At 35.8% G+C, this 27323-nt stretch overlaps 1 protein-coding gene across 2 annotated transcripts in view; it reads right to left on the reverse strand.

Moving 5' to 3' along the window:
• Nucleotides 1-3090: 3090 nt before the first annotated feature.
• LOC137630535 (uncharacterized) overlaps nt 3091-27323 on the reverse strand; it is a 63710-nt gene continuing 39477 nt past the window's right edge. The window contains exons 3-4 of one of the 2 annotated variants that reach the window (XR_011041725.1): nt 9999-16221; nt 3091-9942 (exon numbers count right to left, since the gene is read on the reverse strand). Coding sequence is in view for 1 of the 2 variants with exons in the window: in XM_068362052.1 (XP_068218153.1) it covers nt 11896-16221 (4326 nt within the window). In the remaining variant the exon portion in view is untranslated. Of the gene's footprint in view, nt 16222-27323 lie in introns of both variants that reach the window. The other variant, XM_068362052.1, reaches the window with a different exon arrangement.

The following is a 27323-nucleotide window of genomic DNA, read 5'->3' on the forward strand; positions in this document are numbered from 1 at the left end:
ACCGTACACTTTTCCCACCACTCAACAAACTTAATACCCCTTGAATTACAACTCTCATGCACATCTCCCTTACCCTTATATAGCGGTACAATACATGCACAAACCCAATCTACTGGTACCATTGACAACACAAAACACATATTAAACAATCGCACCAACCATTCAAGTACAGTCACACCCCCTTCCTTCAACATCTCAGCTTTCACAGCATCCATACCAGATGCTTTTCCTACTCTCGTTTTATCTAGTGCTCTCCTCACTTCCTCTCTTGTAATCTCTCTCTCATTTTCATCTCCCATCACCGGCACCTCAACACATGCAACAGCAGTTATATCTGCTTCCCTATTATATTCAACATTCAGTAAACTTCCAAAATATTCCGCCCAACTTTTCCTTGCCTCCTCTCCTTTTAACAACCTTCCATTTCCACCTTTCAATGTCTCTTCAATTCTTGAACCAGCCTTCCTTACTCTCTTCATTTCTTTCCAAAACTTCAGCTGCCCTCTTTACCTCAATTACCTTGCACTTTACTTCCACATTTTTCTCTTTATAGCTTTCATACTTCTCTACACTATTACTCTGCAGTTCTTAAACTGTAAGAAAGAGCAAGAAATGATACAATAAATTATGTTATGGCACAATATACTGTAATAATATTAACACAATAAATGTCATTTTACCTTGAAGTTGACATCTCTCCTGCTGTCTGGACACACAAATGTGGAGTTAGAAGTAAGGAATTAGTTGTGGGAGGAGAATGATTATATGGCCAATTTTTATGTTGAATCTGACGTTGACGGCAGCATTAACTAGGTAGCCTTTCTTTCTTTAACTCCAACTAGGAAATGATCCCAAGTTTGCTGAACGAGTTCCTTTTTTCGTGTTAGAAAATTATCCTGCGAGGCATCACTAAATCTTTGACACCAATTGTAACTCTTGCAAACCGTTCAGTTGAAGGATCTTGGGACTCAAAGATTAACAAAAACTTGGATAAACAGTAGAATTCCTGCTCCATTTCTTTTAGCTTGGGATTTCTTCGTTTGTCAGTGGTTACTTGTGAGCCTCTATCAACAGTTTAAATTCTTCCTCTTCCAACTCCACCTCAAGTTTATTACTCAATGGTACCAAAATCCTGAGTTTTTGAAGTGCCGTTCATCATTGGCTGAATAACTTAAGCCCAAAAAGTAAGTTTCACACAGCTTAATACATATTGTACGATTTGAAAATTCCTGAATATGTATCCTGTCCTTTTCCAAAGAATCCTCAACTGCCTGGTGTAAAGTACACCATAAATAGTACAGCTTGAATATCGCTATGCGTCATTGGTCCATAAGTTGTGTAAGGGAGTTGGTATTGGGTGGTAAGAAGACAACAAATTCTGGAAATTCCTCGGCAACATTAACAACTTTTTGGATTTCAATATTGTGTAAACTAAAGCGTTTCTTGAATTGAATAAAACATCCATCACTCGCAACAAAAGGATTGTTCTTTTAACTTGGATGTTCTCATGTAGGGATCTGTGTCTGCTGTGCTATCCAAAGGAATAATAATCGTTCCATATCATCTCAGATTAGGGCTCTTTTTCACATTGATTGTTGAACTTTTCAATGACTAAGCCTTTTCAGTCATGTATTGGACAATGAGGTCTTGTCATGAATAATGGCGGATACAGTTGTCTGGAACAGGCCTACAGCAGGTGCAATGTTTATCATGTTGTAACTCTTCCATATCTTTTTACTATGTCCAATTTCTCTTTCATTTTTGCAATCACATGCCTCTCATGAAATCACTCACTTCAACTTTCTTGGTGACATGGCTAAAACATACAAGTTAAGCTATAAATGTATTTGGAAAAGCAAGAAGCTATAACTCCAAGGGCTCCAACTGGGAAAAATAGCCCAGTGAGGAAAGGAAACAAAGAAATAAATAAACTACAAATAATAAACAATAGCATGCCCCAGTGTAACCTCAAACAAGATAACTCTTATCGAAGATAGTGGAAGGCCATGGTACAGAGGATATGGCACTACCCAAGACTAGAAAACAATGGTTTGATTTTGGAGTGTCCTTCTCCTAGAAAAGTTGCTTACCACAGCTATAAGTATTTTCTTCCCTCACCAAGAGGAAAATAACCACTGAACAATTACGGTGCAGTAGTTAACACCTGGACCACAGAATTGTTTGGTAATCTCAGTGTTGTCAGGTGTATGAAGGTAAGGGAGAATGTAAAGAATAGGCCAGACTAATCGGTATGTGTATAGACAAAGACAAAATGTGCTGTAACCAGAAAGGGGGAGCCAATGTAGTATATATACTGTCGGGACAGTCAAAGGATCCAATAACTATCTAGCTATAGTATCTCAATGGGTGGCTGGTTCCCTGGCCAACCTACTTAGCAAAGGATAAGTTCGTGTATAAATACACCACAAAAAATAAAAAATAAACCTATAATGCTTATAGGGAAAAGTATTCTTTCGGCCAAATAAACTAAACTGTTAGCACCTTTATAAATAGTATCGTAATCGTTGTTTTCAATCCAAAGTTAACCCTTTTTATTTTCTCTGTAACAGTCATTAAATAAATATGAAGCACATTGTACTGTTTACAATCATTAATGTAATTAATGTTCTATTTTACAATGTAAGATAAATAACAGTGTTTCGGTTGGGATAAAGATTACACGCTACTACCTGTACGCCTTCGAGAGAATAAAAAAGAAAGTTGTCAGACGTATCGCACGTTTTCTTTCGTCTTACAGGGTTATTACATTTTCCTTTTGTGCTATGTATACATTACCAATAATATTTCCTATTGAATATACATATTTACTTATTATATTTCATAATTAAAATTAATTTTTTCCCTATTTTCTAAATTAATGACTGGACGCTGTGAAAGACACAAGGTCGTGTAAATCAGTGTAATGAGGATTTTATATTTCCATTCAATATTTAGGGATGAACGAAGTAAAGTTGGAACTGATGTGCAGTACGTACTGCAAACTGATGAAACCAGAGTACTACTGTACAATACATCATGAAATTGGGTCATCCTCTAAACACAGCTTAAGTTATCCTTATACCTTAAGGCACACAAAACTTGTTATTAAATCTTTTATTGATAGACAAAGTACATTAGTTGCATTACAAAAGAGTTACCAGAGTAGTACTGTTACATATTTTCAGCAATAGCATTGTCATTACCGATAAATTATAATGTATTTCATGCATATAAGATAAAAGTATAAGCATATCAATAATTTCTCCCTTTGCTTGCATCAGTAGATTAAATAAAAATAATTTTCCATTATTATAACTATGAATAGTAATAATTATAATGAGTATATGGGTGTTAGAGCTATGTGAGAAACTAAATCTAAAATTATACATAAAAAAAAATATTTGGAAAAATCTGACACATGCATATAAGGGAATAATAAAATGTAAAATCCATATATAGACAATGATAATAAAATCTCTCTAATGCCCCGCACAGGCGTAGTAGTAATAATGTATAAGAAAGTGTTAGATTTTGGAGCGAGATCTGCTGCCAGCCGGTTGTTGCTGGTCTAAATATCAGATACGATGCTACTGCATTTTTTGACTACTACTTTACAGAAAGTGGTTTGTCTCTAGTCAAGTAATTCCAACCATCGATAAAAACCCATCTGACACTTTCAATAACATCAAATAAAAAATAAGCCATGTTTGGCCAACTAGTCTCTCAAAATAATGATTACAATATATATGGAAGCACAAGCACATAATATGAGCTATATTCATATGTGCCTGATTTAAGAGGTAAAGCTATGTAAATTGGTTAAGGTAGTCAAAAACCAAATCGATAAAAAATGCAAGATGAAACATTAAAGAATGCATAAAAACTATACAGTATTACTCTATAGTAAACATGACTTATGATTTAAAATAACTCCATAACAAGAGACCACCACTGACTATAATGTGTTTTTTTGACTACAGTCCAATACAAGACATTCCTTCACATTATACTACTGGTACTCTGCAAATAAAACCTGATTTAAAAAAAAAAATATATATCAGTGGCATACACCAATGCCCACTGACTAAATAACAAAATTCATAAACATACAAAAACAGGGTTTAAACACTTTTTTTTTAAATGATTAAAATTTACAAAGTAGAGAAATAATAAAAGGACCTGGGCTACCACTCAATTTTCAAAACAATTTTCTCATAAAATTAATCCAACACATTTAACAAACCAGCTATAAGATTATGCAGGTTTATATATGTACAGCATGTACTGTATATATATAGATATATATGTATATATAAAAAATACAAACTTATCAGCTAATTGAACTTTGATTTAAATAACACTACAAAGCCCTCCTTTTACACACAACGGTAAAATTGAATAACTTGAAAAACGGGAGAAAATTAAAGCAAACCAATTTTATAACGATTAACGGTGGAGCCCAAATTAGAAAATACAAACTTACATTAATCAAAGGTTTAGCAGGATCACTAACCTGCTTTTGTCACAACCAGCAAACACACTTGTTAATGCAAATGACCTTTCATAGCTTCTTTACATAAAGAAAAAAAAAAATGCCATGAACAATGCTGCCGGCTATAGGTTATTTTCCTTGACTTTCTCTGGATCAAAAAGAGAATCTGAAAGCAACCCTAACTTGAGGCTGCAGCTCATGGACCTGAAAACTAATCTGGAATTTTGCATAGAAATGATGACTATTTTTCAATACATTGCATTATAAACTCGTATTTTCTCTTACCCAAATTTCCGGCTCCTTACAAACAATCAAATTGAAAACCTCCCAACCAGCAACTACCTTAGCATCAGAAACTCACTAATATGAGAAGTAAAGCTGAACTGAAATTTGTACACAAAATATAGTATTGCCAATCAACTTTGGTTAACCTAAACCCTGCATAGATATAATGCTTCTATTTGAAGTTTTTTATATAAAGAAAATAAAGTACTACATGCAAAGCAAATATAATATATATAATAATAATCTCCTTCATAGAAATAACGCTATAAACTCTTAGTGACTTCATGAAACACTGACCATGGAAAGATAATAATGGGCCAAAGGCAAGGTGACACCTCCACTGATGCTACTCCAAAACCGACATCAAACGCATTTAATTACCTCCGGCTCTTGAAACTGGCACATGCTTTCATTATGCAGTCAGAAAGCAAAAAAAGCATCACAATGTCATAACAATATAATATCTACCTTTTGAAAAATCCACAATAAGAGATTCTACTACAGTACTAAGGTTCATTAATTTAGTTTGATTCGTGTATTTGGACTAGATTCTGAAAAGATGACCTAAGCACTCTGGCTAAATGAATGTATCACAAGCTAAGAAGGTTATAAAAAGAAAATTTTGGCCGAAGCCTAACACAAGCAAAGACACCTCTGATCAAGAGTCAAGACAACAGGAGCCTGTAAAGTCTTAAATTTTATATATATTTATATATATACAGTAATCTAACAAGAGGCAGCAATGCTATTTAATCAAACTGCTGTTGTAAGTAATGAAAAGATTCTGTTACAGAAAGTGCTTTAACAGTAACAAAAACTGCTGAGCCTTGAAGAAACATGAGGGAGGGTAAGACTAGTGACTAAGAAAAAATGAGGAGCTAAAGTTACCAAAAGGTTGAGGGATGATATGCCACAACCTATGCATCTCAACCTTACTGGTATGTGCAGGCTACAAACCACTGTCTTGCTACCAACCAGAAATAACTTTGACAATCAGGGAAGAACTTGCCACAACAGCTAAGAAACCTTCTAGCTACAAAACTGAGATCTGAACTTCAAAAATAGTCCTACAAATTTATACATGATTGTACTCCCAATACTGCATATGCAAGCAAGGCTGTGAAATATGAATAAGTAATTATTTCTATTTTTCTTTACAAAACATTAATACGAAAACATAGACACACACTGACATCTACATCAAACCTCAGTTACTGTAGCAGGGAAAGTATTCTATACACTGCAGGGAAAGACAATATTGTGTTTACAATTTTTCCTGAATCATCCGTGGGGACCTGAACAGAGCAAATGAGATTTTTCAGGATATAAACTCAGATTTGTGCCTACACACCACATTTTGGCACAAGATACAGATTATAACGGAGATGTCTTTAGGACCTCTCCTATAACCTAAGGCTGATTTAAAAATGGGACACAGGACTAAGAGCAATCCACAGTGCACAAAGTCGGGGGTGGCTAAACCATATCTAACTAAGCAAAGACCCGTACCACAAATCTCTTACTGATAACAGACTGTAAATGTGCAAACTCCTTTCAAATGTCACCACAATTTCTTTATCAGCTTGGTGCCACCAATGAAAGTGAGACTAGCACATCAAAATAAAATCACAAATAGCTGGACCCGACAGAGTGGCACTGAACAATTCTCTGCCCTGATCCCGTATCTCTTACCTTTGTCCAGTCCCTCCATAATTCTCTAATGACTGAAACGTAATTACTATTGATTTCTCACATCAGTAATTGATAAATATTTTATGTTAAAATGTATATGAATTCCATCTTATAACTTAAATTTTAATTTTTGATGCCGAAAAATATATATATTCTGCCTCCTGAGTAATAATTTCTTCCAAAGGGGCAGCACAGAGAGCGCAAACAATTCATTAGTGAGCTTATGACAGGACAGACTTCATATGGCAACAGCTTGATGCACCGTATACATCTCCAGACTGTCTGATTCAGTCCCAGAACTATTAATATTATTACACAATGATACTCTTTATTTTTATTTCTATATCATGATGATAAAACTCACAGCAGAGGTGCAAAATCTGCTGTTGAAACAATGCACAAAAATACACTAAGACAGATCTTATCGCTCAAAATGTTTGTATCATCAAGTAATAAGTTAAAATTGTCATGTATGGCAGAACAGACCCCACAGTCACTTTGTCCCCTAGAAAGAAACTACTCGCAATAAACACACAGCAGACACACTCAAATAATCTCTGAGAGCTTATTTGCCTTGACAAACACAGGCATGCAAAACCCCTCAAATAAGAAGGCCTCCAAGGAAGCCGCCACTATATGGGATTGGTAATATATTTGAATACTATAAGTTCTACACACTATAATCTTACTAATTATATAAAGTAATAAAGAGGCATTGCATATGCTGTTTCATTTAGTTTCTAAACTCTTACAGGTACTAGGGGTCTAAACTTTTTTTTTGCACAGTAGAAGTCAAAAACCTTAAATTAAGAAAATATGTCCAAGTTAAGACAGAGGAAAGACACTTAGAAGGTGAAAACCAGCAATTTTTGCATCCAAAATGTGTCACGGTCAGTCGCGTAGAGCCTTGGGGGACCCGTCTTAAGCATCAACAACTCTGCCAAAAAGGGCATCAACACTGCCAGGCACTTACCACCATGGGCAGCTCTCAAATATTGATTATTCACTTAATAGAAATCCTGGATATGTTACTTGTGATTGATATATATGAAATTAAATGTTTATGATCTCATTTCAGTCACTCTCTATAAAAAAGAAGAATGTCCTGAAATTAAAAATATCTTAATAAACAGTAAGAACTTTGATGCATATATGTGAATATTATTTCAAAGACCAAAATATATACCGGATGAAGAACATAAGCCACTGTATCAAGATATCTTCAATATTAAACAAAACAATAAATGATCTCTTTTAAATTCAAATTTTCAAAACATTATTCATGTAAATATACAAAAAACGAATCTCGATGATGTTGTCCCACTTACAAAACACAAAGACAAAATCCTATTTTTAATGGTCTTACTGTTTATCAAAACAGGATGACGATGAACATGACAATTATTATGGATTAGAGGCGCCCCTATACAATAGGTTCCTTACCAAATCCTGTAATAACCTAGCAAATGATATCTATTCCTTTTTTGTTGGCTTTAAAGGCAATTATACCAGGCAAAAAGCCTCTGGGAAGTGGCATGAACCAATGCAATGGACAAGGATAACCCTTCCTTTTATATACATAATATATATACTGTATACGTAGAGTTTTTGATATTTTGTTGAAACACTGAACTTCAACGAATTTATGGGATCCTGAACTACAAAAAGAAAAGAGAAAATGCATTAAACAAAAATGGAGACATCTAGGTACAACATATCCAACTACCCAACAGATGTGTGCTTCACCGCTTCTAGAGTCTTCAGTGGTATATAAAAAATATAGAACACTGAATGGCAAGATAAGTACAACAGCAAGTGATAAAATTTTTGTACCTTCATACACACCAGCATCTGATAATGATACTGCAAATTCTCCAAGATTGAATAATGCAAGATTTCAACGAATGTTTAGACGGAGTGTCGATGAGGATCAACTTTACCTGAGTTGCAGCGGGTAGCTGAGCCATAAAGAGCCTCCCCTACAAGGATGCACCGACCTTGTCACAAACCCTGTGTGCTGAAATTGGAAGCGCCTGACCAAAGTCCTGTTGATATTGACAACAGTGCATCGTTAAAGCATCATTGGTACAGTATTTCCAATTATTACTGTATGTACAGTATATTTCCGCGTATAAGACAACCTTTAGGTAAGACGAGGTCATAAATTAGGGCAACTTTAATTAATTCATCTCATATCTGGTGTGTATTAGCTAAACTTTGCGGCAACGGGTGTTTTATCAAGTACAGTGATGCCTCAGCATACGAAAGTAATCCGTTTAGGATACGGTTTCGTATCCTGATTTTTTCGTATCCTGAGTCGCGTTTTACATGTAAATAGCCTAATCCGTTCCAAGCCTTATAAAAAGACACATTTTCTTTCATAAACACGCTAAACTGAAGTAATAAACATGCAATGCAGCCATTTCTATTATTCAATAATTAACCCAACCGTTAAAAACAGCCTAATCCATTCCAGAAACCCCCATGAGATTATTCAATAATGTAGTTATAGCCTAGTTATACCCCTCCAAGCCCTAAGAAAACGGTCCGTTTTCTTTAATACTGTATAAAAGTTACGGTACTGTATGTAAAGCATTTGGATCAGTGAAAGTGTATTGTTACCTGTACACCTAAATTAAGGGTTGATACCCTGAAAAAAAGGTACTGTACTTTCGGCGATGCGTTGGGTTCTAGTAAGCTTTTTGTATCCTGAAATTTTTTTCGTATACTGGGGCATAAAAATCTCTGTATCGCTTTTCGTATCCTGAATTTTTCGTAAGCAGAAACTTTCGTATCCCGAGGTATCACTGTATTGGTTATGTAAAGATGATATTGAAAATGCCATTTTACTTCCTTTATCCTTAGAATTAAAAATAAATGAGTAAAGGAGAGCTACATCGTCTTAAATCGGATAACAGTTTTATTTAAGTTTCAGTACCAATTACGACGAACGGGCAACTGAAAGAACAAACGCATTTACACATCCAAGAGATAACTAATAACAGCTTTTAGTAAACTGTTATTTATCAAAAAATATTTTGAAATCATATTAAAAATACCTTTGGCTATTTATACGGTATATATATACTCGATAGCAGTAGCTTGAATTAGCCGTCGAGGTTAAAATTTTCTCAGCTGGGCTTGCATAGAAAAAAACTGATTCTTTCGATACAATATTATTTCTCAAATATGACGACAGTACTATTCATTATGAAGATATGCCAATAACGTAAAAATGGTATTAATAACTTTCTCATCATTTTATTTCTTAATGTGAACCTTTCCATGTATGTCAGCGGTTAACATACCAAAGACAAGGTTAGCCCAGTAGTACTGCTAAACATCAAATAGAGCTTAATGTTTGATCTTTAGAATGGTAGTGTAAGACGACACTCAATTTTTAGTGAAAAATTTTAAGACTTAAAGGTTGCTTTATACACGCAAATATACAATCGAATAAAACATCATAAAAACTTTGAATACTGTACTGCCATTTTTAGTGTGACAGATAACTAAAACATCATAAAACCTTTGAATACTGTACTGCCATTTTTAGTGTGACAGATAACTAGTTAAGTGTGATTTGCATGACCAACAGTGAGACTTTGGATCTGGCGCAACCAGGAAACACAGACAGTCAACTCTTACATCATTCACTCTAAAGCCATCAGATCAAATACCCCACACAAACACAAGCCAGAACCTCAGAGAACATGAAATGGTAGTGCAGAGCACCTTACCTTCATATCACATCTAGGTAAAAAACGAAAAAAAAAAAAAAGAATAAACAAAAAACTAATACAAAACAAAAAAGTACACAGCACTGCCACCTCAGTCTCGAGATCTTGGCTCTGATAAACACTGGCATGGGTCTATTAAAGCTGTTTCCAGGAGCTGAAAAAAAAGCTGTCCTGCTCACTAACGCTTGAAGAGTCTCACAACAAACTATTTACAGCCATAACTTTGCTTGTTCGACTTACTGTATTCCCGGATTCCTTGAGTAACAATATCTTAAGTCTCTTATAACTCTTGGCAAGAAACTGGCTTATTCTAATCTCTTTCTACAGTGAAAACACTAACCAGTAAAAGATTAAATTTTGATTGCTGTCAAGGAAATTCATTCACTTTCCCTACATAAATACTCTTTCAGAAACTTCAGAAGACACTACTTAATCACATTTAATTATCTATTGTACTGATTCAAGTTAAAAATGTCATTCCGTGAGAGTTGTCTCAATTATCATTTAAAATTCAACCAAATATATTTCTACCAAATATATTTCTAAAAAAATTTCGAACTGATGAGTTAAAAGTAGTAGTTACAAAATTCACTGTAGTTCAAATTTCAAGTGATATAGATCTTAATGAATTAATCATATAAATAATCTTGGCATATTTGGCTTAAAATTACAATAAAACTATCTGAACAGTTTTGAGGATAGACAACTTTTTTGAGGTTTGATTTTGCTAATGCCACGATTCCTGGTGATTTAATTAACACTCTCTATTTATGCTTAATAGTATCAGAATATACAGCCAAATTCAATGGTTCACTCAACACCCACTGGCCATTACTTTCACAGTGAAGAGAGTGTATTAGGCTTAACAACGAAAGTGTGTCGGCAGACTTCTGAATTTGACTGTACAATGCATATATAACATGAGTATGTTGCCAAACTTCTCAATTTCTATGTATATATATATTTTTTTTCTAATAAAACTCTTTACCAGTGCAACAGTTATAAAACCGTGCTCCCACAATCACCAGTTATACTGCCTTTGACAAACTGCTATTCTGATATTTTCCTCTAAATGTGACTGATAAAACAAACTGACATTTCATTCATAAGTTCAAACATTGTGTATCTTGTCAAAACTGTCATACAAATTACAAAAACAAAAGTATAAGTATTAAAATATCCTTTTAGCTATACTTTTCGATTCCTAAGATGACACTATTGAAGCTTTCCTTTTGGATAATATATTAAAGACTTTGATATTTGAATTACAAGGTGAAACTAAAACTGTAAAATCTGTACAAGAATATTCTAAGATAACGACATACAAAATGTACTCAAGTGCTATATCTTACATCACCTACTATGATCGAGTAGTAAGCCAAACAAGCAATGACTGGGCTCTGCTACATTTGACCTCTGCTGCAGAATTTAGCCACCTGAAATGCTGACCAACACAACCTGTAACCCCCAAAACACCCGTGCTGCTGGTTCATGTATATAGCATATTGTGGTGTGATTCGCTTCTTGGGGCCACATTAAGAACAGTGCACTCTCTTAAAGCACCAATCTATCTATCTTTGGACTGGTATCTTGATATCTTGAATGACAGATTTCAAATAGAAATTTTTAGTTCTGCAAAGACTAAGAAAGCTTGGGGATTTAAGATCATATTGTGCACTAAGATAATCATTTAACACTTAGAGTTTTGTCTTGAGACTCTTGTGGAAGAGCTTTTGATTCTGTTTCGTGGGAATTCTCTTTGTCTGGTAATTCCCGATCTACCTCCTCTTCTTCCTCCTCCTCCTCTTCTTCTTCCTCCTCATCACCAACATCCTCTTCATCTTCATCCTCTTCTTCCTCTTCTTCATCAAGTTCCTCGTCATCAAGCCCCTCCTCATTTTTTATATTTCTGTTTGAAGACTTTTTGCGCCATTCACCTGGCTCGCCACAGGGGGATTCCGGATTGGTAAAAGTAGGCGAATAGGGTTCTTCTTTGGGCTCACATAGCTCAACAATAGGTTCAAAATTAGACCGGTTTCCTCCATCCTCATCATCATTTTCAGCCATTCCTTCTGCTTCGGTTCCTGCTGACTGCATCAGATACTTAGACTCGCGAAGGATCTTTATCTTGAGGCTTTTAATAGGGTGCCGTTTCTTTTTATGGGTTTTCAGACAACGTTTCAGTCTGAACATTGCTGGGCACTCATCACACCTTATTTTGCGTCTACCTTGACCTGGACATTTCCCATGCATTCTTTGGATGTGGGTTTTCAAATTAGATCTTTGAGCAAACCCCGCGCCACAGTGATCGCACTCAAATGGACGCTCTCCAGAGTGGAGTTTCATGTGTATTCTAAGATTACTCATCATAGTAAATTTTGCACCACACTCTAAACAATTGTAGGGTTTAATTGCCGCTGGGTTTTTCTTGCGACCTCTCTTAGGGGGTGCTCCAGCATCCCCGCAATGCACTCTATTTTTATGAGCCTTCAAATTTGACTTCTGGGTAAAGGCCTTTTCACACTGGTCACACTTATGAGGTCTTTCTCCTGTGTGAGTGACTGCATGAGTCTTTAGATTGGCAATTTGTCTAAATGCTGCTTCACACCGATCACACTTGTAAGGCCTTTCATCTGAATGAATCTTCTGATGAGTCTTAAGAGTAGACAGCTGGGTGAAACAAGATTTACACTCCTGGCACTGGTATGGTCTTTCTCCAGTATGAATTCGCTTATGCGCTCGTAAATTTCCTTGCTGAGTGAACTTGGAGCCACAAGTATCACAAGTGAAAGGCTTTTCACCAGTGTGGCGCCACATGTGATTCTTGAGTTGGGTGCTATTCTTGAAAATTTTATCGCATTGGTTACAAGCATGAATGACTGGTATACGAGGAGGTTTAGGTTCTTTGGGCTTTTTTGGTCTGGGTGGTTTTGGGGTAGAAGGCGTGGCTGATTCACCCGCTAATAAAGAGCCAGGGTAATCTGGAAAAAAAGGCTTTACATCCTGATATGGTTTAACTTCAACTTCGTCAATTTCAAATTCTTTATGGTCACGAACTTGACCATTACCAATGTACTGATTAAACTGGGAATATGAACTAGGATAAAACTGATGTTGGGATGGGGCAGGTGTGGTTGAAGGATCAGGCATTGGTGTGCCAGGCATAGCAGACGAACCAAGGTTGCTGTGAATTAAATCTCCACGGTACATGGAATCTGAATAACGCGGAGACTCAACTCTCATAGGTTCTCGGACTGGGTGTGGAGATTCTGTCATCATTCGATGAGACTGAGAGTCATAATGAGAGCGCATGAGAGGCATGGGAGACTCGGCCGGGGGTGGAAGGCTCATTCTCATACTACTAGATGTGTTTGTGTTATCATGATTAATACGAAGATTTTCTGGCATCAACTGATGAGAAGGCTCTGTTACACAAAGATTCTCTGGAACCATATTCGAGGCTTCTGAGGTTACCCTGAGATTCTCGGGCAGCATAGGATGCCCTTGGGAAGTTTCCGAGCCTAAACGTACATGATCGGGTGTTTCTACTCCAAGGCGATGATGATGTTGAGGAGGATCTGACCCCAAACGATGATGCTGGGGTGTTTCTGCATATAAACGAGGATGTTGTGGGACAGCATCTGCATTCATACGCACATGCTGAGGAGTTTCAGCCCCTAACCGCATGTGTTGTATTGTTTCCGCCCCTATTCTCATGTGTTGGGGGGCTTCCGACTCTATTCTCATATGCTGGGGTGTTTCTGCCCCTAATCTCATATGTTGAGGTGTTTCTGCTCCTAACCTAAGATGTTGAGGTGTTTCTGCTCCTAATCTCATATGCTGAGACCCTTCTGCCCCTATTCGCATATGCTGAGGAGTTTCTCCTCCAACTCGCATGTGTTGCGGTGTATCCGCTCCTATTCGCAAATGCTGGGGGGTTTCTGCTCCTCCTCGCAAATGCTGAGAGGATTCTAATCCTGACCGAATATGTTGAGGTATTTCTAATACACCTCGCATGTGATGCGAACTGTCTCCATCTAATCGTAGATGTTGAGGTGTCTCGGCTCCAACTCGGAGGTGTTGTGGAGTTTCTGCTCCAACTCGGAGGTGTTGTGGAGTTTCTGCTCCAACTCGGAGGTGCTGCGGAGTTTCTGCTCCTACTCGCATATGTTGCGGTGTTTCTGCTCCTAAACGAAGATGTTGAGAGTCTGCTCCTAACCGAAGATGCTGAGGTGTTTCTGCTCCTAAACGGAGATGTTGGGGTGTTTCTGCTCCTAGCCGAAGATGTTGAGGGGTTTCTCCTCCTAGCCGGAGATGTTGAGGCGTTTCTGTTCCTAGCCGAAGATGCTGAGGTGTTTCTGTTCCTAAACGGAGATGTTGTGGTGTTTCTGTTCCTAAACGAAGATGTTGTGGTGTTTCTGCTCCTAAACGTAGATGCTGAGATGATTCCACCACTAAACGGTGGTGCTGTGATGTTTCCACCACTAAACGGTGGTGCTGTGATGTTTCTAACCCTAAACGAAGGTGCTGAGGTGTCTCAGATCCTCCACGGAGATGTTGAGTTTCCCCTCCTCGAAGATGTTGCGAGGTTTCCACAACCCCTCGGATATGCTGTGAAGTATCCATTCCTCCATGAAGATGCTGGGGAGTTTCTGCACCTGCTCTCATATGCTGAGGTGTTTCTGCACCAATACGAACATGTGGCTGACTTTCTAAACTCATTCGTAAATGCTGAGGCGTTTCCTCTCCACCTCGGAGGTGCTGTGGGGTCTCTGCACCTGACCTAAGATGTAATGGAGTCTCAGCCCCAGGTCTAATATGTTGTACATTCTCAAGGCCACCCCGGATATGTTGTGGTGTTTCAGCGCCAGTTCTAAGTTGCTGGGGTGTTTCTGCTCCGACTCTTAGGTGTTGAGGTGTTTCTGCTCCGACTCTTAGGTGTTGAGGTGTTTCTGCTCCTACTCTTATGTGTTGTGGTGTTTCTGCTCCTACTCTTAAGTGTTGAGGGGTTTCTGCTCCTACTCTCAAGTGTTGTGGTGTTTCTGCTCCTACTCTCAAGTGTTGTGGTGTTTCTGATTGTGTGTGTTGAGAGTTTTCCACATCAGCCCTGAGATGGTGTGCTGTATCAGCGTTAATGCGCAGATTTTCAACTATCATACGCTGACTGCTCAAGTCAGTACCGTACCTCTGTGTATCAGCTGGGGAATATCTCATGTTATCAGAAATCATCCTTTGTTCTGTTGGTGATCTGGAACTCTCAGGAACAGTTCTTTGGGTAGGGCTAAAATATTCTCGGAGACTTTCCTGCACCATACGCTGTGCATCTGCATGAGAACGACCTTGTTCCTGTAAACTTCGCTGAGAGGGCTCCGAAGGGGGCCTCAGAGAGTCTGTCATTATGCTACGATACGGAGACTCTGGACTTCGCACAGACTCAGACACAGGTGGACGTAAAGCCTCAGTGACTAGTCTCTGAGGATCTGATTGAAGGCGCTGTAAATCTGACACTAGTCGCTGTGCATTAGAAGCAATCTGTTGAAGGTTACTATCAGGAGTTCTCTGCAAATCCACAGGACTTCTATATGGATCACTTGACCTTTGATAAGAGTCTAAACTTTGTTCCTCTGTACGCTGTAATTCTGAGCGTATCCGCTGTAGATCTGTTGGCAAACGCTGTGCTTCACTTGCATGTCTGTAAGGATCTGCTGACATCCTTTGGGAATCTATTCCATACCTGTTTTGATCTAAAGATTCAGCAGCTAATCTATAAGATTCTGGAAGATATCGGTGTGCTTCAGGTGGTGCTCCACTCATGAACTTTGACCCTGAAAACATATTATGCCCCAAGGCCATCAACTGGGCACTCTGAGACATAAGGCTTGTGTTAGGGCTTGATATTGTAGGGTATGAGGAGGCTGGAATCTGTTGGCCTGGGACGGAAGACGGGTGAGGGAACATCGCTCTTCCTTCTAAAGCACTCGCTGGTGTACTGCTGCGACTTCCACCCTGCATCTGGAAATATTTTTGGTTTGAGTCAATATTGAAAATGCTGTCAAATTCAAGACATATTTCAACTTTTGTATATAACCAAGGGCTACTGTTAAAATGCATTACATTAACATATTATTAATTAAGTAACACTGTTCTTGTCAAACCATGGACTGTGCAAAGCACTTCCACCATTTCTAGGCCAGTCCAATACAAAATACAATACTCCTTAATTTTCACAAAATGGCAGGATTTCATTTCTTCACATAATAGCAGGATAGCAAATGAAAAATCAGTTAGGGAAAATATTTTTTTATTATTTTTGTTTTGATCAGAAGCATAAGAGCCACCACATTTTTGGAGCTGTTCTCTTTTCACAGTTCACTCACCAGTGAAAATGAAAATTTACATTAAATGGAGACATGGTATTCACACAAACTGTACAAGTCAAAAGCTTCCCTTAGCCATACACTGAACAAGAATTACAGTGTGTATTTGGAATTTAGACTGCTAAAGAAGGATATGTTGATGGTCAGGGCAAAAATACTACATTCCTTGTATTAAGAGATTAATCAATTGGTCTTCTACCTATATGTATAATTCCCAATGATTTAAAAAGTTTCAGCTAATTTCATGGTCCAGTATTGTGATGTCAATGGAACTACAAGCAACTAGACCTGAACTATGAGCAAGGAATGTTACCCCTAGCCCAAATGCTATTCCTTCTATAATCAAAGCATTACACATAGTGGAAAAATTACAGTACAGTAAATCTATATCATTATCATGGATTATTATTAATAATACCTACTTTCTATCCCTCCCTGCTTGGATAGCCAAATTTTATAGCAGAGCTTTGTATTCAGTCTCTGCTGACGAGTTGAAATTAACGTAAATATATATATATATATATATATATATATATATATATATATATATATATATATATATATATATATATATATATATATATATATAATAATTTGCTTTTCAGGCTATCTACTCGGAAGGAATTTACTTGTCAAGTTCTAGCATTTAATATACTATTGTATTTAAAATCTTATTTTCATCACCATGTTAATATTTTTCTAAAAATTTACAAACCAGTTCTTTGGATATATGAATAATATTTGGTGCATTGCATTTTCAATATAATGGAGAATCCCCTTCCATTATACATTCATTAGTGGCACACTGGGGAGTTAATCCCACCAAATGCAAAAGGATAAATAAATCATAACAGACTACCTGTGAGAGTGGCTACTAAACATATAATTAAAACTATGGCAAGCAAATATCACAATTATGGTAATGACTTTTATCACAAACAGTTTAATAATAGTTTATTTGAATCAATTATCAATTACTGTTAGTTTTAAAAGTGGTTATTCAGCTAAAACTTTCAATAAAAATACTCAAGTAAACTTTAGTTAAAAATCAAATCATCATCATATTTGTCTGCATCTTTTCCCATCTTTATGTGGGGTCGATGTTGACAAAGCAGAAGATGATTTGATTTTTAACTAAAGTTTACATGAATATTTTTATTGAAAGTTTTAGCTGAATAACCACTTTTAAAACTAACAGTAATTGATAATTGATTTAAATAAATTATTATTGAACTGTTTATGTAATAAAAAGCCATTACCGTAAGGGTGATATTTGCTTGCCATATTCTTAGTTAGAAATAAAATATTTCACCTATTTATGAATGAAAGGAGTCTTTCCCATCTCATACACATCAATCTACTATAAAACAGAGAATATCTAAACGAGAAGGGACACCTCATAAACTTAGTTTATCTGCATAAAGTAAAACTAAACAGCATCAGGTTATCGAAAATGACGTAACCCTGGCTTCACTACATAGCTCAAAGTTACCTACTGATAGTCACTGGTCAAAAAAACATATCAATTTCTAGACTAATTTTCCACTTACAACCCTTGGTCTACAATGTTATAAGTCAAATGAGTAAATAACCTGGATTGGAAAAATTATAAAATCTAATTAATAGGATTAAATCTTGAAGTATAGATGATTTATGAGAGACAAATTTAAGAATAAATTAACTTTGAACTTGCAGGAAAAAATAAAGCAAATATCTTAAATTAAACTATTATTGGTGAAGTTATATCACAAGTCTAAATAAAGGTATACTGTAATAAATTATATGACTTGCCATCCATAAATAACACTTCAATTCTTTCATATACTGTACTGTGCTCTCCTACAAATCAGATATTCATGGACCAATTGTAAAGCTGCAAATAAATTGATAAAAGGTTCCCGCAACCATTTCCAAATCCTACCAAGCTATGAATTAATTTCCTTACCTTTATTATCAGAATAGGCTCGAGCTTGAATATTTCATTAAAGAATGCATTTGTAAATTTATGATAAATTTTGACTTTCAAGTAAATTTCACTTTCAATAAAGTAATGAACACAATAAAGTTAGCGAAAAGAGTAATATCCAAAATAATCCAATTCAGTCCTCATCTCCCAATATTTTTTAATGAAGATAACAAGGACTAACCTAATTCACTGATAAATTACATGGATTGGCATGGGCAAAACAAGAGTAAAGAAAGTAATACTTGTGATAAAGCTTCTTAATGTTTGTCCCTTTAAAAGTTGAGTGGTTCATAGAAACCTCTATTTTCGATTGGGGTGTTGACTACTGTATTTTAGCCTTCTAATAATATCTTGATATGGGAGTATGATTTTGTCAATGTCTACCTCCAATTCCAGGAGGAGGAGGAGGAGGAGGAGGAGGAGGAGGAGGAGGAGGAGGAGGAGGAGGATGAGGATGAGGATGAGGAGGAGGAGGAGGAGGAGGAGGAGGAGGAGGAGGAGGAGGAGGAGGAGCCTTCTAATAATATCTTGATATGGGAGTATGATTTTGTCAATGTCTACCTCCAATTCCAGGAGGAGGAGGAGGAGGAGGAGGAGGAGGAGGAGGAGGAGGAGGAGGAGGAGGAGCCTTCTAATAATATCTTGATATGGGAGTATGATTTTGTCAATGTTTACCTCCAATTCCAGGAGGAGGAGGAGGAGGAGGAGAGAGAGAGAGAGAGAGAGAGAGAGAGAGAGAGAGAGAGAGAGAGAGAGAGAGAGAGAGAGAGAGAGAGAGAGAGAGAGAGAGAGAGAGAGAGAGAGAACCTGGCACTGTACCCAATTCATTGCTTAGATCAACAAAAGAATAAAGATCTTCTAGGGATTGCACTCAGAATCTTATTTTAAAAATCAAAAAACCATATCAAGTCCCACTGATTACCGCCCAATTTCCATAACTCCCATATTATCTAAAGTTTTTGAACGTCTTCTGGCAAAACGTCTTAATAGGTTTGCTGAAGGTAATCATCTATTCCCTAGTTTGCAATTTGGTTTTCGGAAAGGCCTTGGAGCATGTGATGCCCTTCTTACAATCTCCAATGCAGTACAGAAATCCCTTGATTGTGGTCGGGAAGTTCGTATGATTGGCCTTGATTTTAGTGCTGCCTTTGACCGTGTTAATCATGAGGCCCTTGTTTTCAAACTGAAACAGTTGGGAGTGGGTGGGTCGTTTCTTAGCATTATTATTGATTTTTTAAGTAGTAGATCTCAAAGAGTTGTAGTTGATGGGCACCATAGTGAGTATAGGAATGTGATATCCGGTGTTCCACAGGGTAGTGTTCTTGGCCCATTACTTTTCATACTATATACACATGACATGTGGTTTGGCCTAGAAAATAAGCTTGTTGCATATGCAGATGATGCTACTCTCTTTGCATCAATTCCATCCCCTGAATGTAGATCTGGGGTTGGTGAATCCCTTAATAGAGATTTAGCTAAAATTAGTGCATGGTGCAAATTATGGGGTATGAAGTTGAATCCTAACAAAACTCAAAGTATGATTGTAAGTAGGTCAAGGACTGTGGCTCCTCAACATCTGGATCTCAGCATTGATAATGTTTCTTTAATTTTGTATGACTTAAAATTTTAGGTGTGATTCTCGACAGCAAATTTACTTTTGAGAAACATATAAGGTCTGTGTCTTCTTCAATTGCACAAAAAATTGGCTTATTGAGAAAGTCTTTTAAGATATTCGGTGATCAATCTATTCTGAAGAAGTGTTTTAATTCTTTTATTCTACCTTGTTTTGAGTATTGTTCTCCTGTCTGGTCTTCAGCTGCTGATTCTCATCTTAATTTGTTGGACAGAAACTTACGGTCTATTAAATTTCTTATTCCTGATCTAGATATTAATCTCTGGCACCGTCGATCAATTAGTTCATTATGCATGTTGCATAAGATTTTTCATAACTCTGACCATCCTTTACATTCAGATCTCCCTGGACAATTCTATCCTGTTCGTAATACTAGGCAGGCAGTTAATTCTAATAGCCAGGCCTTCTCCATCATAAGACTCAATACTATGCAGTACTCTAGAAGTTTTATTCCAGCTGTTACCAAGTTGTGGAATGATCTTCCTAATCGGGTTGTTGAATCAGTAGAACTTCAAAAGTTCAAAGTTGGAGCAAATGCTTTTTTGTTGACCAGACGGACACGAGTCTTTTTATAGTTTATATATGACATTTTTGTTGTTGACGTTGTTAATAGTTTATATATGATATATCTCTTTTGACATTACTTTTTTTTAGAATGATTTATTGTTAATTTGTTCTCTTCAGTTATTTATTTCCTTATTTCCTTTCCTCACTGGGCTATTTTTCCCTATTGGAGCCCCTGGGCTTATAGCATCTTGCTTTTCCAATTAGGGTTGTAGCTTGGATATTAATAATAATAATAATAATAATAATAATAATAATAATAATAATATGACAGGAGGCAAGAGAATGAAAGGGAGTGTTAATATTCTATTTTCTTCGTTACTATTCCATGACTAATAAAAAAATCCTCTATGTTTGATCCTTTCAGATGTGGTCCCAGGACACTTAGCCATATTGGTTTTATCTATATCATTCTTTATTTTAGAAAGGTCAGCAAGAAGATTGGACTGTCTACTTTTGTTTACTCAACTGTGCTTTATTAGTCAATATTAAAAGTCAGTAAATGTGGTGTCAATTACAATAACGTTCATATTTCATTATGGCAAATATGCTCGAGGTTGGTAACTCACTCCCGACAAAAGTTGATGTAACCGCCAAGGCATCAATTTTTACCTGAGCCATGGTACAAAGTCCATCAGTAGAGTTGGCAGCTTCTCCAGCAGAAGTGGAATTTCTGTCTAGAAAAGGGAGTGTAGCCATGGATCAACAAAGTCCCTACTGTGTAAGTCTATGCTGCTGCATAGGAATTTCTGGCCTTTTACAAAGGTTGCGCAATCCATGCTTGAAGAAAGCAATCTCGATAGAAAAAGGTTACAAAGCTTTTTTAGCTGACCTCCATGAATAAAATGAAATTTGTAATAAGATCCTTTCAGAAATATCTTGGCATCAATGGATCAGCAAGATTCATCTATATGATCACTTTCATCCATTGTCAAATCAATATGGTATATAAAATTTATCTACCCAGTGAAGGAAAACTAGTTTAAGGTCTCTGCTGCAGTTTGTCAAGTGGCCCAACAAGAGAGTATCCTAATGATGACACTGGTGGCAACTCGGACACACTGAGAGGGAAATTCCATACCACTGTTCTTTTGTCAACTAGTTGACACTGACCTCTACCAGACAATTACTATTACCAAGACTGTCATTTCTAGTCAACCAGAGAAAATCCAACCAGGTTCCTTCCTAAATGGAAATGCACCAAGGTAGGAGTAAAGCATAAATATCACTTTGAAGAAAATGTGTGTATTAGATAATAGGATAAAAACAAAATCATGTACCTTCCTTGCTTGCCAGACCCTAAAACTTGTAACCAATGTCTGAACACATAGTAATATGACACGGTTTCTCAGGAAAGCTAGTTCACTCCAACAGATTTAGGATCCTTGCTTCAGTTAGCAAGGCACTGAAAGACATCTATGTTACACAGAATAGACCTTCAATGGTGGGGAGAAGAGATCTTGCAGCAGAAAAATTTAGATTATACATGATATGGAAGGTTCTTTTATTTACAGATGCAGGCCTCTTACGAGGGATAGTTGGGTGAAATGCCACAACTTCCAACAGAGGGCATTTAGATGAAGTCTTGGAATCATGCATGCCAACATACTGAATCTCACTTGACTGAAGAACTAGAGCAGAACCCACAACCTAGTCAAGAGTTACTGATCCAACTATTAATAAAGATCTTTGTCTGGAAGGAAAAAAGAAAAAAACTGACCATGACAGCTAACTTCCTGAACAGGAAGTATCAGATTCTTCCATCAAAATGTTTTATCAATGGTTTCTTTTCTTAAGCCTTGTTAAGTGCAGGGACTCTGCTCATCAATCTCTCTATAATTTCTCCTTGGACTCATTCAACATGTACTGATGAAACCAAGGAAGTCGAGACAGTAGTAAGATTGTCACGTCACTGAAGTATGCGTAATTTTTCTAACAAGTAGTAATAACTTAAGGATATTGATATTTTCTTCAAATGAGCACAAAACAATACCTTTGCACTGTACACAGATTAAATATGGGGCTTCCATACATTTAGTGATTCTTCTGCTGTTCTACCCCTTATCTTTAGTCTATTCTATTTGCTCTTGTCACTTCAGGTCTTCTTACTTGACTTCATATTTCCTTTGATTAGGAAGTATATTTCATAATATAAAAACTGCTTTTCCCCCATAAAACATTCCATTTATTACACGGATATATTGGTCTCCTCCCATTAGCACACTAATTATTTTCAATTCCTACTGGCACAACAGAACAAGGGTACCAGCATGCACAGCGCGAGTGTTTTTTTCCCAATTGAAAGAGCCTGGTGCCTAAGTGATTTTGCTACAAAGAAATAAGCCATATTATGGTTAATGGATTGTACTGACAAATTAGTTTTTGTATCAAAGAAGCACTACTTTTAATGACTAATGCAGTAACTAATTTTATCTTCCGTAACTATAAAATTTATGAAAAGATAATACTGTACTGTAAGTATACACTGACTGCATTATGTATTTAGTTTATTAGTTTATTTGTAACTTGCATCTGCGAGTTCCTAAAGTTTTGCTCTCTCTATTCTATTATATCATCTTCTCTTATCCACCACTATTATGTGACACTTCATTTACCAAAATTTGAATGTATCAGGCTACACATATACTTCAACCTGAGCACAAATATTCAAACAATGAGTTGGAACCTTTACATTACCATCAACTTACTCTTCAGTACTTAATGGTTTGACCTTAAGTTATTTTTAAAGGGAACATAAAAAAATGGCTCATAATAAAGTTACAGATGAGCAAAGGTTTTCCAAATGTTCCTCCACCCTGCTTTGTTTGGATTCTCATTTAGTCCTTTCTCATTGATTTTCTGGGCATTTCTACAAGTATGGATCCTACTATGACCTCCAATGATATAATTTGAACTAATTGCTCCTCTTCCATTCTTATCAAACAACAAAACTAAGAACACTTTTGGTACTTGTTTATTCTCCAGACCCTGATATTCAGTTCTCAATAACTTCATTATATACATTTCAAGGTCACGCCTCTTCAAAATTAATCTATTTTCATAAGTGCCCCAAAATATTGTCCTGCTTACTAATGGGATACACGGCCTTTTACCAGGAGTTATGAAATTCACAATCCAATGCATAATTGAAGAAGCAGACCGAATGTGTTTTCTCAAATGTAAACTTTCAATCAAGAATCACATGTAAAATGTTAGAGTTGTATACTGTATAGTTGAATGTTTCTTCCATAACCCATGGAAGGCAATTTAAAAAATATTGGCCTTTTTTTTGCAACAAAGATTTCACATTTCAGAAATAAAAAAACAAAACAAGCACACACATACATACAAAGGTAAATGGCTATTTTCATCAGCATATGTATGCATGTATGTATATGTGTGTGTGTATTTTTATATATATATATATATATATATATATATATATATATATATATATATATATATATATATAATATATATATATATATATATATATATACATATATATATATATATATATATATATATATATATATATATATATATATATATATATATATATATATATATATATATATATATAAAGTAGGGTCCCGAATTAAGCGTGTTCGAATTACACGATTCCCCTTTTCCGCGATCGCTATTTTTCAAAAATACATTTTCTGTATTTGCGAGGCTGTTCAAAGTTCGCGAGTCAAGCACTACAAAATGTATCAAATCTATTGTCTTCTTAAGTATATTGGTAGCCCTAAATACGGTGATTTAAAATAAATGTTAAAAAACAATATTAACATTACATTTCATTAACATAATTTCATAATGAATAGCCTATTTAAGGATAAAATTCCACATCAACAATGAAATCAACTGTTAACTGTGCGAGTCCAGCTGACAAAATGTAAACAGAAATGTGGTTACGTTCTCGGCAATCTTTATCTTTTTCCAACCTTACGATAATTGTAATGGTAGTGTTAATGATGGTATATTAAAGCATTATTTTTGTTTAGTACAGTATATTTAAAAGCCTTATTTTTCCCTCTGGGCGTTCAAGGTTTTCACGAGTAGACTGGGTTCGTTTATCGGCAGTGAATAGCCTAAACTTCGGGTAACGAGTCGTCAATATTTTGTCATATTTTAAACAGTATACATTTGATTTGCAAACATTGGTTTTGTAGAATAGACGGTAAAATAAAATCTAGAGAGAGAGAGAGAGAGAGAGAGAGAGAGAGAGAGAGAGAGAGAGAGAGAGAGAGAGATTTGATGGCAGAAATCCCCCCCCTCTCTCTCTCTCTCTCTCTCTCTCTCTCTCTCTCTCTCTCTCTCTCTCTCTCTCTCTCCTCTCTCTCTCTCTCTCTCTCGTTATACAATACTTACAAATAGATGAAGAAACCAAAATCGGTTTTCTTGAAGTGTCAATTACATACAAAACGAAAAAATTATACCGTGTATACATCCATTTCAATCATAGCTTAAAATACGGTAACCAATTTCGTCCGCAAACCACTATTTTTTTAGGAAACAGCATTCTAATCCAGAAAATTTTTACTCTTTAAATGTCAATTGCGCTATAATAAAACATGTACTTATGTTGTTAAATTTCGGGTGTGTTTTAAAAATCGAGTATTGCTAACTTATTTTTGTTTTACTTCTGGCTGTGATCACATCAGCTGATGTCTAGCTTCTGCGCGAATACAATAACAAAGAATTGTTTACACATTTCTTAACTTATTCAAACCATCTATACAGTTAATATTACATAAACACCAATGTGTTATAACCTATCATATTTATTGTTTAGTACTTTAAAACCATCCCTCTCTCTCTCTCTCTCTCTCTCTCTCTCTCTCTCTCTCTCTCTCTCTCTCTCTCACATCGAACGTTATAGCGGTAACCTAATTGTTCGGTGACTTTAAAAATAGGCCTAGTACTTTCTTCTTTTACCTTTTTTTTGCGTATGGATCCATAATTGAGGTGGGTACAAGTTGACTTATAACTGAAGTTAGGAAAAGTGTTTTGGATATGGAAAGGACAATTATCTTCCGTAACAGTTTAGAATTATCGTAAGTTATCACTCTGTCATTAGCGGCAGTTTGCTATTGTGGATTAGACGCATAAGGAAAAAAAAAATTCCAGCTTTGCTACGAATTTAGGAATTTATATGGATACGGTAAGTAAAATATTTGTAATAACATAATGTTTACTAAATGTTTGTAATATCATTAGTTATGACTTAGATCATGTGTGTTTAATGCATTCGTTTGTTTATTATGATCGAAGATGGAGCGTAAACAAATGGAAGGTTTCCGTTTCAGGCGGCATCATAAAGAAAAACATTTCATAAATGGCATTCATTTCATTTATTTGAAAGTTCTAATAAAAAATAATTAGAACATTGGTAATAACAAATTCAACATATAATCAATACTGATAAGATTGCTGTCGATGCAAAAACTAACAGATGAGTAAGTGCGTCTATTTCTTCGTTATGATCAGAGATAAACGGAAACAAAACATTGGTTGTTTTTTATTGTGCTTTTTGGCGTGTTTAGGAAACGCATGATATAAAATCGCCTTTATTTTGTTATTTCTGGATATTCAATCATTCAACAAAAGCTAGTCTATAGAGTGATGGTTTTGCTATTCACCAGTTGTCTTATACAATAGATATGACAAACATTAAAATTTGTCTGTATTTTGGGTCGTGTTATAACGGGAAATATATGGTGTTTACACCTATCCTGGTTGTAATTTTAACCATTTTTCAAGTTATTAGAACTTTAAAGTATATTAAATGTTTGATTTATTTACAAGAACAATTTGATATTATAAAGAAATACAGTATAGTACAAAGAAAGTATTGGAAATGGGTAGTAAACACATTTGAATAGGCAAATTGCTGGTTGCCATGGCCGCAATGGAATTATTTCTGTTAGTTGTGTGTTTCGAAATAAGCGATTTTCCATTTATACGAGGTCATTAATCGACCAAATCTCGCATAATTCGGGACCCTACTGTATATATATATATATATATTATATATATATATTATATATATATATATATATAATATATATATATATATATATATATATATATAATGGTAATGCAAAGGTTCCAACTCATTGTTTGAATATTTGTTCTCAGGTTGAAGTATATGTGTAGCCTGATACATTCAATTTTGGTAAATGAAGTGTCACATAATAGTGGTGGATAAGAGAAGATGAAACAATAGAATAGAGAGAGCAAAAATTTAGGAACTCGCAGATGCAAGTGGTAACAAGTTACAAATAAACTAATAAACTAAATACATAATGCAGTCAGTGTGAACTTACTGTACTATCTTTACATAAATTTTATAGTTACGGAAGATAAAATTAGTTACTGCATTAGTCATTAAGTAGTGCTTCTTTGATACAAAAACTAATTTTTTGGTGCAAATCCATTAACCATAATATGGCTTATTTCTATGTAGCAAAATCACTTACGCACCAGGCTCTTTCAATTGGACCTGAAGTGGTATGAAAACACAAAAGTGTTAGTCCGAAACATTTCGTTTTTCTGATCCTACCTCCAG

This window comes from Palaemon carinicauda, chromosome 38 (assembly GCF_036898095.1).
Source record: "Palaemon carinicauda isolate YSFRI2023 chromosome 38, ASM3689809v2, whole genome shotgun sequence".
Classification (NCBI taxonomy): domain Eukaryota; kingdom Metazoa; phylum Arthropoda; class Malacostraca; order Decapoda; family Palaemonidae; genus Palaemon; species Palaemon carinicauda.